Source organism: Asterias amurensis, chromosome 11, assembly GCF_032118995.1.
Source record: "Asterias amurensis chromosome 11, ASM3211899v1".
In the NCBI taxonomy this organism is placed as follows: Eukaryota; Metazoa; Echinodermata; class Asteroidea; order Forcipulatida; family Asteriidae; genus Asterias; species Asterias amurensis.
In genome coordinates this window covers 7855807-7870783 of record NC_092658.1, presented here as the reverse complement: position 1 = coordinate 7870783, position 14977 = coordinate 7855807, and the positions used below count along the sequence as shown (strand labels likewise).

The following is a 14977-nucleotide window of genomic DNA, read 5'->3' as shown; positions in this document are numbered from 1 at the left end:
GAGCGAGAAAACACCACAAACGAAGAACATAGTTTTTATGAAATCAAATCTATGCTTTAAAGCCATTGGACCCTTTCGGTAATCAGTGTTGTCCAAGGCCCACACTTTGTGTACCACAACTTATATATAAAATAACAAACCTGTGAAAATTTAGGCTCAATCGGTCATCGGAGTCGGGAGAAAACAACGGAGAAACCCACCCTTGTTTCCGCGCGTTTCGCCGTGTCATGACATGTGTTTAAAATAAATCCGTAATTCTCGTTAACGAGAATTTATATTGTTTTGCTGTTTTCTCAAAAAGTGAAGCATTTCATGGAGTAATATTTCAAGAGAAGTCTTTCACCATTGCCTTCTGTAAACCCTGTAAGTTATTTGTAAATCTGTGAACTTTTTTTTTTTCTGAACCGAAAGGGTCCAATGGCTTTAAATTATTCTTTATGCCAAATCTGAACAACATCAAAAATTATTACAGCTTCAAGTTATTGTTTCGATTCTAAAACAAAATATTACTATTAATGGACACAGGTAAAACTCTGGGACTAGGATGTTAAGTTGATCTAAAAAATTTTGAAACCCCCGTTGTAAATCTACGCCCGAATGTGAAACTACTATAAGTGGAAAAGACCGAGGAATTCATGGTACCGCATTTTAGTTTTTTGTTTACTCAAAATAGTTATTATACCGCAACACACACAGATAATTGTTTTTCGATTGATGGAACACGCGTCACTTGCCGCTCAACTGCCGCGACGCTCCACAAATTTAATATTAGAGTCCAATATCGAAACTTAATGGACGCTTCGCAGCGTCGTTTCTAAAATATTCGTTCACTGCCCGTTTGTCCAAACGAGGAAAAGTCGTGTCGGGGTGAACAAGGTTACGTATCTACATGCTATAGTCATCCACGTTGTCTATGATTGATTAACGGCACTGGACACGTTTGGTAATCATATAATTAACATTTAGCATAAAAATCTTACTTGGTAACGAGCAACGGAGAGTTTTTGATAATATAAATCATTGTGAGCAACGACTCCCTCTGAAGTAACGTAGTTTTTGAGAATGGAGTAGTTCCTGATTAAATTATTTGAATCTGAGAATCGGGTATCTGTTTACTCACAAACATTTGTGTGACAAGGGTGTTTTTTCTTTCATTATTCCCTTGCAACCTTGATGACCAACTGAGCCCAAATTTTCACAGGTTTGTTAATTTAATGCATATTATGTTGGGATACACCGAGTGAGAATACTTGTCTGTGAAAATTTTTAAAATTTAAATGACGAGGAGCTATAATTGGAATATTCAAGATGTGGTCTGAATAAATTATGCAGAAATAATATAGGCCTACTTGTTAAATAAATTCAATAATATTTGTATTACTCGACCCATTTTGGTCTATTTTAATTAGTGGAAATCAAACCAGTACAGCCGTCTTTGTTTTATCTTACATTCCGACTTTTTTTTTGCAAACCTCACGCTTATTTGAACATGATGTGTCACGTAACGTTTCCCATCAGCCATTTTGAGGTATGGTGGGCTGTGTGCACTCTAAAAACTTCCGGGTCAGAATTGCTGTGCTGTTTGACCCGGAATCCATGTCAATGTGACCCGGAATCCGTGTCATTGTGACCAGAAATTTGGTTAAAAGCGGAGATTTTGACTCCGATTCTGGGACACATTGACAAGGATTCCGGGTCAGACAGAACCAGAAATGGGTCTGGCCCCCTGGGACCCAAATCCGGGTCAATTCTGACCCGGGAGTTTTTAGAGTAAGGACACAATAATAACTATGCAGCACTATTATGCAGTTTGGGTAAAGTTGTCTATACACACCCAAACCAAAGTAGTACCCTCCATATCATATAAATACATAATATGCATACGCATTATTCCTATGGTGGCTTACCATATATCTCTTGAAAAATTTGAGTAGGCCTATTATACCCACGAAATTCGAAATGGTCAACACTGATAACGTAGAATATGACGTTCACTAAAACATTCATAACTTCGGAATGTTCAATGTTGGACCTAACAAAATAGGCCCAAACATTGTACTAAACCATCCTATAATTTAAATGAGATGATACAATACAATACATTACAATGGGTTTTTATATAGCGCCATTTCATTTAGACCACACTCGCTTTAAACGAACAATAGCAATGCAGATAATACAATGGGTTTTTATATAGCGCCATTTCATTTAGACCACAGCGCTTTAAACGAACAATAGCAATGCAGGTAATACAACAAATGAATAATAAAGCAATAAACAGACACTAAGGAAAAAGATGTTTTTTAAGTGCTTTCTTGAAAATAGGCAGTGAAATTGAGGTGCGTATTGTGATGGGAAGATGGTTCCACAGTCCTGGAGCGGCTAAAGAAAATGATTTAGATGCAGCGGATTGAAGAGATTTGCTGCTCGGTTTATTTTCAGCAAGACGGGTTTTGTCTGATGCTGAGCGAAGCCCAGCCCTAGTTTGAATGTGAAAAGAAAAACAAGATGAAAGATATGCTGGTGCAAGTCCATTTAAGAATTTATACACATGCACCAATATTTTGAACTGAATGCGCTCTTTCACCGGGAGCCAATGTATAGCTTTTTGAGAAAAGGAGTTGCATGATCATGTTTAGAAGCACAAAATATTAGTTTGGCAGCCCAATTCTGAAGATGTTGAAGTCTATTAATTTGAGTTGTGTTCGCTCCAAGTAAGAGTCTTTCGTGACGCTAGGTGGCAGCAGATTTACCAGGTTTTCACAAAAAAATGAACGCATGCGCAGAGCAAAGATACAGTGAGACTTTAGTCTGCTGCCACCTAGCGTTCAAAGCCTCCCATTAGGAAACAATAACAAAACTGTCCCAGCTTGATGAAGAGGAGACAAATTCAAACCTCTTGATATGAATCCTTTGAAGCGTTCTGGAAGTTTCTGGATAACCTCGACGGCCTCTGAGCGAGAAGTAAAACTGGCAAAGACCGATGAGCCTGTTCCTGTCATTTGAGCCTTGGCGAAAGAACCCAACCACTCTAAAGCTTCCTGAACTTTGGGGTACAGTTTACTAACGAGCGGCTGACAGTCGTTTGTTCCTCCATTTTTTAATATGATATCCACTGTCGTAGGGGGCGTATTTCGAATAAGGTCGACATGTCCAAAGATACGGGCAGTGAGAACTTGGCATTGGGGTGAGACGACCACGTACCAACGCTCTGGTATAGTGACTGTAGTCAACTCGTCACCTATTCCCTCTGCCCATGCCGAGTGGCCGTGTATAAATATTGGGATGTCTGCCCCTAGAGTCGCCCCAAGTCGCTGAAGTTGTCCAATTGTAAGGTGGGTCTGCCATAGTTGATTTAACCCGACGAGGGTGGTTGCAGCGTTGGAACTCCCACCTCCTAACCCTGCGCCGATGGGTATGCGTTTGGTCACCTTGATTGTGGCACCGAGGAACTCCACGCCGCATTCATCTTGAAGGAGTTTAGCAGCACGCAGGATGAGGTTATCGGAAGGACTGACGCCTTCCATGGGCGTGGCTAGTTTGATCTCTCCGTCCAGTCTTGAGGTGAAAGCCAGTTCATCACAGAAGTCCAGAAATTGGTAAAGGGTTTGTAAGTTGTGGTATCCGTCCTCGCGCCGACCGATGATGTTCAGCATGAGGTTTAACTTGGCAGGTGCGGGAAGTTTCAGATGGTTAAACCGTATCATTGTGCTAGTTTGCGGGTTGTCCCGTCTGCAATCTGTACATCAAAATTGCCACTGTCGTAGTGATTCTTTCAATTGGGAATTTTGTTCTAAATCGATTCCAAAAAGGAAATCCTTAAACAAACTCAGGAACACTGTCGAGGATCATGGCAATTCTATACCACAGGCATAATTGCTTCCCCTCTCTAGACACACTGCCTCAAAAACCTTGTGTTTGTAGTAGAAACTTCTAGAACGGATACTGCTGTGGAAACAAATGACAAAACACAAGTGAAAAGAAGTTGGCAGAATTGTTGACAATCCCGTCGATTTTCATTCTATCCTTGTCCTCCAATCAGTTGACTTTTTACAATCACTCGTCTCTTCAACCACAAAGCAAACCCACCACTCGACTCGACGTAAAGGTGGAGTGCACTAAATTTACAAAAATTATCCACACTCGTAATATGTACCAAAATGATTGTGTCACTGTAAACAATATAGGCCCATATGAATCCGTTTGTTTTCATGGTAAACATGTGTATATTGTTTTTTAAGTCTTTCTTGTATCCTTACCTCATGGAGCTATATACCAACCCATCCACCATTTCCAAACAGTTATGTCGCCGAACCAATCAAGGAAATAACAACAATTCAACAAGCACAACAAATTGTTGGCCAATATTTTGATATTTCTCGTTCGGTGTAAATCCAGGGGGTTTTCCCCGGTCGATTTAAGTTGTATACGCCCACACGCTCTGCATTTGAGAGGTAGGTCATACAGCGGACACAGCTGGTCTTTTCCCGCTCGAAAATTGCTGTAGTGTTACCACGGGTGATGGTTATGCAGCACACTTTGCCGTACATTTGTTCATATTATTAGAGGTCACCCGTTAACAAATTTGCATGCCACACACCCAATTTTAAAACAGGGCAAAGGGCACCATAAGAATGCGCGTGCGTGTGAGATTTACCGACATTTACCGACAAGAGAAAAACCCTTTGACAAGTACGTCGCTACCTATTCACTTTGTAAACAATTTCCAATGAACACATGTGATAAGAGGTCAATAAAGGTAACTGTAGACACGGAAGCTGACGTAGTGGTGGTGTCCCATTACGCACGCAATGATTGTTTGTTCATGAGTTTTGCAAAATGTCATCAATCAGCATGCGAACAAGTCTATTAGGAGAACCAGAATAATTTTGTATGAAAGAGTTGATTTTTAGGACCCCCTCATCACAAACTGTTTACTATGTGGTTCTGTATCGCAATTCTTCTTGTCGGTAATTGACGGTACATGTCGGTAATTACAGAGGGATCGTGGCGGATGTGTGACCTCGTGGTGTTACATGACGTTTGTAGGAAACGGTCGGGAGTCCGTCAAAAATGAGTGACCATGAAAGATGGAAACGGTCCTTCCATACCTTGCTGATACCAATTCTACCTCCATGCTGACTGCATGACACAAGTAAACATTACTACGGCCCAGACTGGACTGACTAGCAACATGTGCATGTGTGTGGTGTATGACCCATTGAGCTTTGGGCTGTGTAGCAATCAACGGATTTGAACAACAATCTCAAACGTCAATAAAGTGAGTAGACCATGTACTCTGTAGAGTCTGATTACATTTCCCTCAACATGGTTTCATATCAACTTCTAGGGTGCATTTTGAGATCATGCTTTGATTGAGGTATGAGGGTTCTGATGAAATAATTTATTTTTCAATTTTTTGGAAAATATGGCAATTAGTTTTTTGAAAATTGGGCCACGCATGTGTGGTCTAACACAGCTCATATATAATTAGCAACTAGTGTTTAATTGCATTGATATTGAAAACCAGATTATAAGAGCCTCGCCTGCACGACCGTGCGACTCCAAAAACGGGAATGATGACAGTATTCATGGCCAAAGTGGTTATAATGGGTTCGAATCCTCTATAGCTAACTACTGATTCACAAGGACTATAATAAACCTTGTCGTCTAGCTGAAATAACATTTCTTGATTTGTGCAGTTTACATCATAGACGTTAAACCAATGTTTGTATGAGAGAGGTTGGCTGTTGCCAGCTTGGTGTTTCCCCCGGCGCGGTGGGAGTTTGCTGAGTTCCCTTGATAGGAAGATCATCTTACAAATATTATGACGGACCTGAAGGGCATCGCACATCGCTAGTCGTAGTATGCTTGCAGACGTATACGATATCGTGATTTGTTTTTGGGTGAAATCAGCTGTGTTTTGTTGCACATTGTGTTATCTTTCAATTTTACCAAGACAATCGTTTTCAAGTTGAGTTTCTCACTTAAGTTTGTAAAGAATATACAGTTTTAGTGTAGATTCGTAACAAATCTACAATGAAGTGTAGATTTGTAATCTTAATCTACAGTTGAGTGTATAGATTCGTAAAAATAGTCACACTTTCATCAATAGAGTGACGTCACAATAATGGTTAAATCGCAAATAATGTGCGCAGACAATGTGCAATGTTGTTAAAGGAACACGTTGCCTTGGATCGGACGAGTTGGTCTTTGAAAAGCGTTTGGAACCGTTTGTTATAAAATGCATATAGTTAGAAAGAAGTTTTATAAGTTTGACTCCATAAAATGGCCCACCGTGTTAGTTCGCGACGTAAAAGGAAAACCGTGCAATTTGGAGCCATGTTTGTGTGGATCATTATATTCTACTTTGAAATATTATCTATCTAACCATTTGCATTTCATAACAAAAGGTTTCAAACGCTTATCAAAGACAAATTCGACCGATCTAAGGCAATGTGTTCTTTAAAGGCACTGGACACTATTGGTAATTGTCAAAGACCAGTCTTCTCACTTGGTGTATCTCAACATATGCATAAAATAACAAACCTGTGACAATTTGAGCTCAATCGGTCACCGAAGTTGCGAGATAATAATGAAATAAAAATAACCCTTATCACACGAAGTTGTGTGCGTTTAGCTGGTTGATTTCGGGACCTCAAGTTCTAAATCTGAGGTCTCGAAATCAAAGTCGTGGAAAATTACTTCTTTCACGAAAACTATGGCACTTCAGAGGGAGCCGTTCTCACAATGTTTTATACCATCAACCTCTCCCCATTACTCGTCATCAAGAAAGGTTTTATGCGAATAATTATTTTGAGTAATTACCAATAGTGTACACTGCCTTTAAATTAATCGCAAATAGTATTGGCGATTTGCGATGTTCCTTCAGCGGGTCACCATAGAAAAGCTATTTTGTCAGTACTATACAATTTGCAATTACTCTTTATTTCCTTGCAGTTTCACAGGATATTTTGACCGCATACATGTATACTATCCGTATTTTGATGTGCAGGATCTCAGCGTACGTCCGTAAACATAAAGGCTGCACAGCACTTGTTATTGTACAGGTTGCACCAAATAAACAAGATTATATTCTTTTCACGGATATTTGAAAAGTGGAAAAACCCACCGTTGTTCGGTGAATGACTCATTTTTTGTCTGTTGATGTTTATGATGGATGATGCGCAATTTACCATGCCGCACTGCTAGGCGGGTTGTACTGCGGCCGTGCTATACACACACAAAAAACACTGTATCGAATGAGTTTTTATCCTTGCACATTGATCAACATTGATCAACAAGATTATATTATTTTCACGGAATAGTAGGGGTAAGCCTACACTAAGTGTGACATTTGAAAAGTGGAAACCCCATCATTGTTCAGTGAATGACTCATTTTTCTGTAGGTATTTGGCTGATGCGCATTTTACCATACCGCACTGCTAGCGTATACTATAACGGCAATTTGGGCCATGAGCCCTTGCAAATACACACTCAACTGTATCGAATGATGTTTTATCCGCGTTAACATGTTTTAAAGCTTGTCAACAACTTTATCATGTTAACCTTTCAAACTTAACGACACAAGAAAGGATTGTGGAGTAATAGTCCAAATTTTTTGACAGCTGACTGATCTTAAAGTCAGTCAACAGAGAATTATACTTAGGCCTACATCTAACATCGATGACATTAAATTTTATGGTTTGCGGTAACACCATAGGCCTATATATATCTTCTTGCCAGGTAGAGTTTGTTCTTTAGAGAACTGTCTCGCCATATACACATGGTGTTATCGCAAACCAAATATATATTGATACCTCATCGATGAAATAATCACTTTTATTCCAATTGCAGGTGTCTGATTGTTAATACTGAGACCAATTCTTCAGAGAAATAATTATTATCCAATACAATATGGGGAAATAGCATTTGCGGACCTTTCAAAACAGTGTTGCTTGTTTGACAGCCGCAACCGAAACAAGTCTGAAATGAACGAACATAAATGCCCCCCCCCCCCCCCAAACCGTAAACACTGGTTGTTGTATTCTCTCAAACTTGATCACTGGGTTGGATGTAACGGTCCACACTATTGCAATGACGTCACCACGCTGCCATCTTGGAGGTAACGCGCGTCGCTCGTGATGGGTCAGTAAGCAACAGTCCGGCCAAAGACGCCCGAACTCGAATAACGTCGAGTTCATAATGTCTTACTAGTGATCATTCGTTTTACACGTTCAAAGCACCGTAGCACGTCCAGATCTTGCCAATGCCCAATCACAAGCTGGATACTGAAGGCTCCACCCTACTCGGACCGTTGTCTTTATTAAACGATATACATATTCATGTTATGTTCTTTGAACGTGTAAAACGAATGATCACTGGTTGGACGTGCCTGGTTTTTTATATAAGTTAAAACGAATGGAAATAAATACGAACTCCCTTCAAGTTTCATGTCTTACTTTTCTGTATGAAAAGGTGACCGCATCATGATGGCAACAGGCACTGGACAGACGGCAGGACTTTGGGAGCTGGCCGGTGAGCTCGGGTCGAGTTGGAAAGCAATCGCAAGGAATCTGGGTTTCACTGAGCCGCAAATTGAGCACCTACTCGAGGATGTACCCCGTGATTCCCACGAGAGGTGTTACAAGATGCTCCTGCAGTGGCAGAAGAAAACACGCCAATCCGAAAGGAAGGAACAGCTACGGCAGGCACTCGAGACGGCAGGCCGTCTGGATTTGATTCGATTGTGGGCGAGAGCAGAAGGTTTGTCCAGCTCCTTATTTTATGTCAACTTCAGTTTTATGTTGCAGTGTGATTATTTACATGACTTATCTCCATGTCATAAAAAAACACACACACATTTATTTATTGATAATTTATTGATATTATGATTAATCGCAAATTAATCGTCAGATTACACTTCCCTCGTAGTTCAGTGTTTACATTCCTGATCCTAAGATGATATTTTCCAGCACGAGTTTCCGATTGTATGATTATTTTAAAAATGATAATAATGCCACTGTCCAAAGAAAATTATCAAATTTTGACAGGGGGAAATTGCAACTATAGTATTGTGAAGCTTTTGTAAATACCAGGCTCTTGTTTTCATCTACCGGTAATCTGTAGATGGATTGCACATGACGTCATTGACCACCATCTTTGATGTAAAACAATGGAAAACTGCATGCGTGTGTACGCGCTACGCTCGACTCTCGGCCAATGAACGTTCCCGTGTGCACGTTTCATCAAAGATAGCGGTCATTGCAAGACGTCTATTGCCGTTAAACGAAAACAAGTTGTGGCGGGATGTTTTTGTAGATGTCTCTGTGAATTTTCAATACACCTTTCTGAACCGTAAATTTCATTTTTTTTTCAAGGCTGGAGTGAAGAACTTAACAGAGACGAGTTTGTCAAGAAGTTGAAGACGTTTGTAAGGAATAAGATGAGCAAACTCCCTTTGATTCCATGGGTTTCAACAGGATGTGTCTACGTAGATCAGGTCTTCACCAACGTTGTGCTCCTCATCGAGTTTCCCGCTGCCTACCAGCCGATCATAAGTCCCTTGGAGTCATACAATTCCATCTTTGACTCGTTGATAGACGAAAACCTGGGTCTTATCAACCTGTCCCCAACGCGAGTTCTTCTCCTTGGCCGTACGGGCAGCGGGAAAACAACCCTATTGACCAAGTATGCTTTTGATTGGTGCATGGGGAAGCAAGGCTCACTACTAGCCGATACGCCAGTCGTCATTGTGCTTCCAATGCGGAAACTTGATCAGCACAGTAACTTAGGACAAGCTGTCTTAGACCACATACTACCATCTGAAACCCGATTCACTGCTAGTGCCATTGAGAGATTCTGCGAAGACAACCCCGATGATGTGGTGATCCTCCTGGATGGCTACGATGAATTCGGAGGGAAGGGACTCAAGCATGAAAATTGTGGCAATATTGTGAAAATGCTGAGGAATGAGTGTTTCACTTCTTGCCGTGTGGTGGTAACCAGCCGGCCTGGACGAGCTGGGGATTTCCAGAATGAGTACGAAAACTATCGCCACATAGAGATAACAGGTTTCTCACCCAAGGACATTGACGAATATGTTTATAAGACATTCCGAGGACCACAAAAGCCTCTTGGAGATAAGCTCTTGATGTACCTTGAAGAAAATCATCTGAAGACTGAGCTGGCCTCCCTACCACTCATGCTCACTGCATTCTGTCAACTGACAAAATGGACTGATGGAAAGGATTTTGGAGAATTGAACACCATCAGTAAGTTATACGACCGATTGGTAGAAAGTGTGTTCGCGCATTATAAGAGTAAACCAGGTCAACAGATGGCATCGACTGTTGATGACATCACACTTCAAGAATTGTTCCTTGAGCTCGGGAAGGTTGCCCTTGAGGGCTTTCTCGGCGGTCATGAGGAAGAGATAATCTTCTCAGAAAGTGACTTCTCAAGTTCCAATGGTCCACAGATCATCGAGCAAGGACTTCGTGTAGGTTTCCTCTACAGAGATGAGGTCTCAAGTTTTGTACCACATAGCTACCAGGAACTTACGGAATCGCTCACGCTTTCACCACACAGAAACATTTCATTCGTCTTGAAGAGCTTTCAAGAAAAATTTGCTGGAAAGCATCTGGCGTACCTATGTGACCGCGACGAGAGCAGTTGCCAATTGTTTGCTGACTACTTAAAGAAAGTTGACAACCATCAGCGAGTTCTGGACTTGGCCAACATTTTGGTTTTCGCGAGTGCAGCTAGCCAGAAGGCCGCCCGCTTCATTATGGTTCATGTCACGGATATATTTCAAGTCCAGCAAGGCGAAAACATCAAGCAGTATCTTGAAGGGAAGCTCTACTACAAAGAATGCCAGAAGGTCCAGCGTTTGATTGAATTATGTCTTCAACTTAACTTTGAAGGTCGTAGTAACGGCGCATTTAACGATATTTTGAACTGTCTGTTTGGTGACATCTGTCATATTCGTTTGGTGGAAATACCAAACTACATAGCTAAGACCCTTGGCTACTTGTTTTTGCATAGTTTCCAAAAGAAGACATCTGATGAAGTTACAGGAAGTGATGCCAGCTGGCCGGGTGAAGTGGAGACTGTCTTATCGGTCAGAAGTGTCGACTTAAGTTTCGTAAGGTTAGAGTCGAGCACAGAGTTCCGGGAGTTCCTGAATTGTTACCCCGGTGCAGAAGAGCTCATTAGCAGGTCTTTGTTTGACAGCATCGACTCACAGAGAAGAAACGTCATGAAACCCCATGAAATCAGTCAGCTGCTCCAGTCTACCGGGGAAGAAAGGCCAGGTTATTTCAGAGATCGGCCGGACTTTACTTATTTCTCAGTCCTTCCTATCTGTCAGGAAGTACGACGGCGTCAGGTTGATAACTTCAATTTGGGCTTCATTCTTCCTGCCTTGAAGAAATGTATACTGCAGGAGTTGGTGCTGAATGGTGTGAAGTCAGAAGACTGCCACTGGTCTGAACTGTTTAGAATGTTGAAGGAAGGTTTATTCCGTGAAATAACGAAGCTTATACTTTGCTTAAACGGTTTGACATCATGCCAAACCGCTAGCTTGGCATCTTCTCTGGAGTCAACACCAAAGTTGAAGTACTTGAAAGTGTCCGGGAACGAAGTTGGAGAAGACTTTGTTGAAATGCTTCCACCGTTAACTGATGTTGAAAACATCATCTTAGACAAGGCAGAGATGTCATCTGGTGCGATTGTAAAGATCTTCGAAAAAGTAAAGACGTACCCCTGCCTCACCAAATTGGATCTGCGTAGAAACAAACAGATGAATGAGACAGTCGTGGACTCAGTGTGTAAACTCCTTGACGAGAAACGCAACTGGACAGAGTTTAGGGTCTCTCTGTATGATGTCAGTGCAGCAAGCCTGGTTCTTCTCAAGGACAAGCTAGCTCTTTCTCATGGTCTTACTCACGTGTACCTCGTGCATTCCCCAGTACCAGACACAGTGATAAGCTGCACAGCGTCCATACTTTCTGACTTACCCAATCTGGTGGACCTTAGGATGTCAGGAGTTATTCCATCAGCATCTGTATGTTCGTCGGAGACGGTTAAGCATTTCTCGCAAGAACTGCGTAAGGCACACAGACTTGAATTCTTGAGCATCCTCTACGTGAAAATGACCTCGCTAGACTTCATCAGCATGCTAAACGCCTGTAGAGATGTCAACTCATTGAAAGTTTTCAGGTAGGCATAATGATTGTATTTTTCTGGTGGCTCATACATTATAATTATTTACGGTGGCTCTCATACGCCATTTTTTATATAGAGAGCTCGTAATTATATCGCCGTTATTGGGTTGTAACAGGCGTCCTATTGACGCTATATAACGCCATGATTTCACACGGGTGTTGGCTCATATTCGCCTTGAAAACCTTGAAAACTCATATTTGTTTGGCGTTTAATGGCGTAGATCTCAATATAAAATTGCCAAAGTATCGCCGTACTAATCGAGATATGACGCCGTAGTATTGTCAGTTGTTTTCCTTTCTGCAACTTTTATAAGAAACTGCCGGTGTGTCCGCTTATGGAGCCATTGGTTCACAAAGTATGCGCCATACTGGATTGTGTATGTCTCCTCCGGCACACTTTTCACGCGGCATCTGCTTGATTTTTGTTTCAGCCTCGAAGAACGTCCGTTGAGTTTGTCAAGAGTATAGTTACGGTCTACAACAACCCTTGTGCTTGGCCAACCTCAATCATATTAAACAATGGTTGACTATAACGTATACCACTGTAGGGTCAGCCTTTTCTCCTGGTCACGATCATGAATAAATTCTCTATGTCGAATTTCTTTGCAGGTATTCCAGTTCCTGTTTGCCCCAAGGTGACGACATTGACCGAGAATGTAGAAAGGCGAAGGAGACATTTCTGCAACTCTGGGTATAGACTCCGTCTTGCTATTCCGGTTTATTTTATTTTAAATAAGACTCCATGGTTTTAGCTTATTTTTATGAAACATACCTTTTGGGCTTATTGACAACATTGGCCGCCATTCTTGAGGTTAGAAAATGAAACCCATTGCCTCATGACACATGAGTGCGGCTATATGTGAGCAACCCTTGCCATATATTTATTTTCAAATCGCACATGAAATAACCAAAATGGCGTAGCCCATGATTATTTGTTACGATACTTGTAAAATCTTACCTGATTCAGGTAGGACTCTTCGACCCCCAGTTACAAGATAAATTAAACTATATTATACTTTACGCTGCATGCCTTTAGTGTGCTGACTAGCCTAGTTTTATGACAACAGTAATTTTGATATTTACCTTTCCAGAGTTTCACTAAAATTCTAGCCAAAATTTTGCCTTAGCAACCTTCATTTTTGCTTTGAGAGAACATGCCGCGGATTTTCACCTGATTAACTTTATTTTACTGTATGTATAAATAATTATTTTTGTTAGAGTATATTTGGAAACTGTTGGCCAAAATGCTGTATATAGTTGTATTAATCTGAAAACGCATCGCCTTTGCCTGTAGTTGCAAATTGTTTTTCACACTGAAATAATAGCCATTAATTTGAGAAACTTTCAGGTTTTTATGCAGAAGAACATTATACTTAAAGGGTCTGTAAATATAAGCGTTTGGATAACTCTATAAATTTAATGTCAATACAAACTTTGGCGTTGTAATATTTAAGTAGGCCTAATAGGCCTACACACATCAGCTTTGGATACTAACATAATGCATTTCAGATTTTCGGCAACATCTCAAAACCGCTATATCCACCTTTTGTCACACGGTTAGTTTAAACGTCATGCAGGCCATTAACTATTTTTTGCAGGTTAATTTTACGGTAAATTTCTACGACTATAGTAGGATTTAAAAAAAAACATTTGGGTTTTATTAAACGTACTAGACAGTTTATCCATTCTAAATGGTCGAGAGGGCATCACGTGGGGGTGTTTGAACGGATGATATAACACCAGAAAAAAGTGTTGAAACATGGGCGTGACACGCAAGCTTGCACCCGTGCTTATAAGACAGCTTCTTCATTCCTATTGGTCGAGAGCAACAGCTGGAACAGTTGTGCCACATCACGCGATACGCGCGACGCGCACAGCAATCTCCTTATAAGGAGTTAGTTGTTTACCCGAGGGCCTTACCATTTCATAGCTGGAGGGGGGTGTTGTGTTGAAAGAAATCATTGAACAATTATAATTTTTGCACTTATTTTACTTTTTGAACAAAAAAGCGTTGATGTTTTTTGGACCGAGTCAAAGAATGAATGGGAATCAAAGTGTGTTGAATCGGTTTTCAACTAGTGGTTTAAACCCGCCGAGGCCTGGTTCTTGATAATTTACCTCGACTTCATCTCGGTAAAGTTATCAAGAACTAGGCCTCGGCGGGTTTAAACAACTAGTTGAAAACCTCTTCACACACATTGATTCCCTTATTTAAAGGGTGAGGACATAAACGGAGATTGCAGTATACCACTTTTACGGTAAGACAATAAACAGCCTAATAATAGGGTATTTTTATACTGACATAGTATTGGTACTTTCTGTGAGTTCTCTTGAAAAAAAAGAGGAACTTGTATTCATCTTTAAATGTATATATAAAGTGCCTTATATAAGGAGAATGGACGAGAAAGTGTAGATTCGCGGATAGAATGTACGAGCCGAAGGCGGGTTTACTGTATATACCTAAGATTCTATTATTTTATTAATCATGAGTGATGTCACATAAAAAAGTTAAACAAAATTAATCAAATGCCGTTTTGAATATTGTACTATAAACATAAAACATTTTTGCAAAATGTATTTTCATTGTAAGCTAAATCTGAAGATAGTTTATATTACAACAAATACTGGCTGAGACATTGTCAAAACTTGTGTGTGTGTCAAAACTGTATATAGTCTATAATCTATATATCGTCTGTAAACGACGATTAAAAGTGGCAGCCTTGTCCAGGGTTCTTTTACGAGCACCGCTC

At 40.7% G+C, this 14977-nt stretch overlaps 2 protein-coding genes across 5 annotated transcripts; one reads left to right on the top strand and one right to left on the bottom strand.

Moving 5' to 3' along the window:
• Positions 1–73: 73 nt before the first annotated feature.
• LOC139943792 (4-diphosphocytidyl-2-C-methyl-D-erythritol kinase-like) lies at positions 74–3721 on the bottom strand. The gene has a single exon (XM_071940606.1). It carries the CDS (start codon positions 3705–3707, stop codon positions 2829–2831), a length of 879 nt encoding a protein of 292 aa, XP_071796707.1. The 5' UTR covers positions 3708–3721; the 3' UTR covers positions 74–2828.
• LOC139943791 (NACHT, LRR and PYD domains-containing protein 3-like) lies at positions 3488–14324 on the top strand. Of its 4 annotated transcripts, none has more exons than XM_071940601.1 (5): positions 3491–3599; positions 5001–5281; positions 8479–8766; positions 9381–12222; positions 12837–14324. In XM_071940601.1, the coding sequence occupies exons 3-5, from the start codon at positions 8490–8492 to the stop codon at positions 12922–12924; spliced, it is 3207 nt and encodes a 1068-aa protein (XP_071796702.1). In that variant the 5' UTR covers positions 3491–3599; positions 5001–5281; positions 8479–8489; the 3' UTR covers positions 12925–14324. The 4 variants fall into 4 exon arrangements, with proteins under 4 accessions (XP_071796704.1, XP_071796702.1, XP_071796705.1 ...); XM_071940604.1 differs by having other exon boundaries at positions 8450–8766; XM_071940603.1 differs by lacking the exon at positions 5001–5281 and having other exon boundaries at positions 3488–3599.
• The last annotated feature ends 653 nt before the right edge of the window (positions 14325–14977 follow it).

Bases quoted from the DNA above. Each gene is read 5' to 3' on its own strand.
- LOC139943792 (XM_071940606.1), bottom strand. From the start codon at position 3,707: ATGATACGGTTTAACCATCTGAAACTTCCCGCACCTGCCAAGTTAAAC.
- LOC139943791 (XM_071940603.1), top strand. From the start codon at position 8,490: ATGATGGCAACAGGCACTGGACAGACGGCAGGACTTTGGGAGCTGGCC. The intron at 8,767-9,380 runs GTTTGTCCAGCT...TTTTTTTTCAAG, and splicing joins ATTGTGGGCGAGAGCAGAAG to GCTGGAGTGAAGAACTTAAC. The intron at 12,223-12,836 runs GTAGGCATAATG...ATTTCTTTGCAG, and splicing joins AACTCATTGAAAGTTTTCAG to GTATTCCAGTTCCTGTTTGC.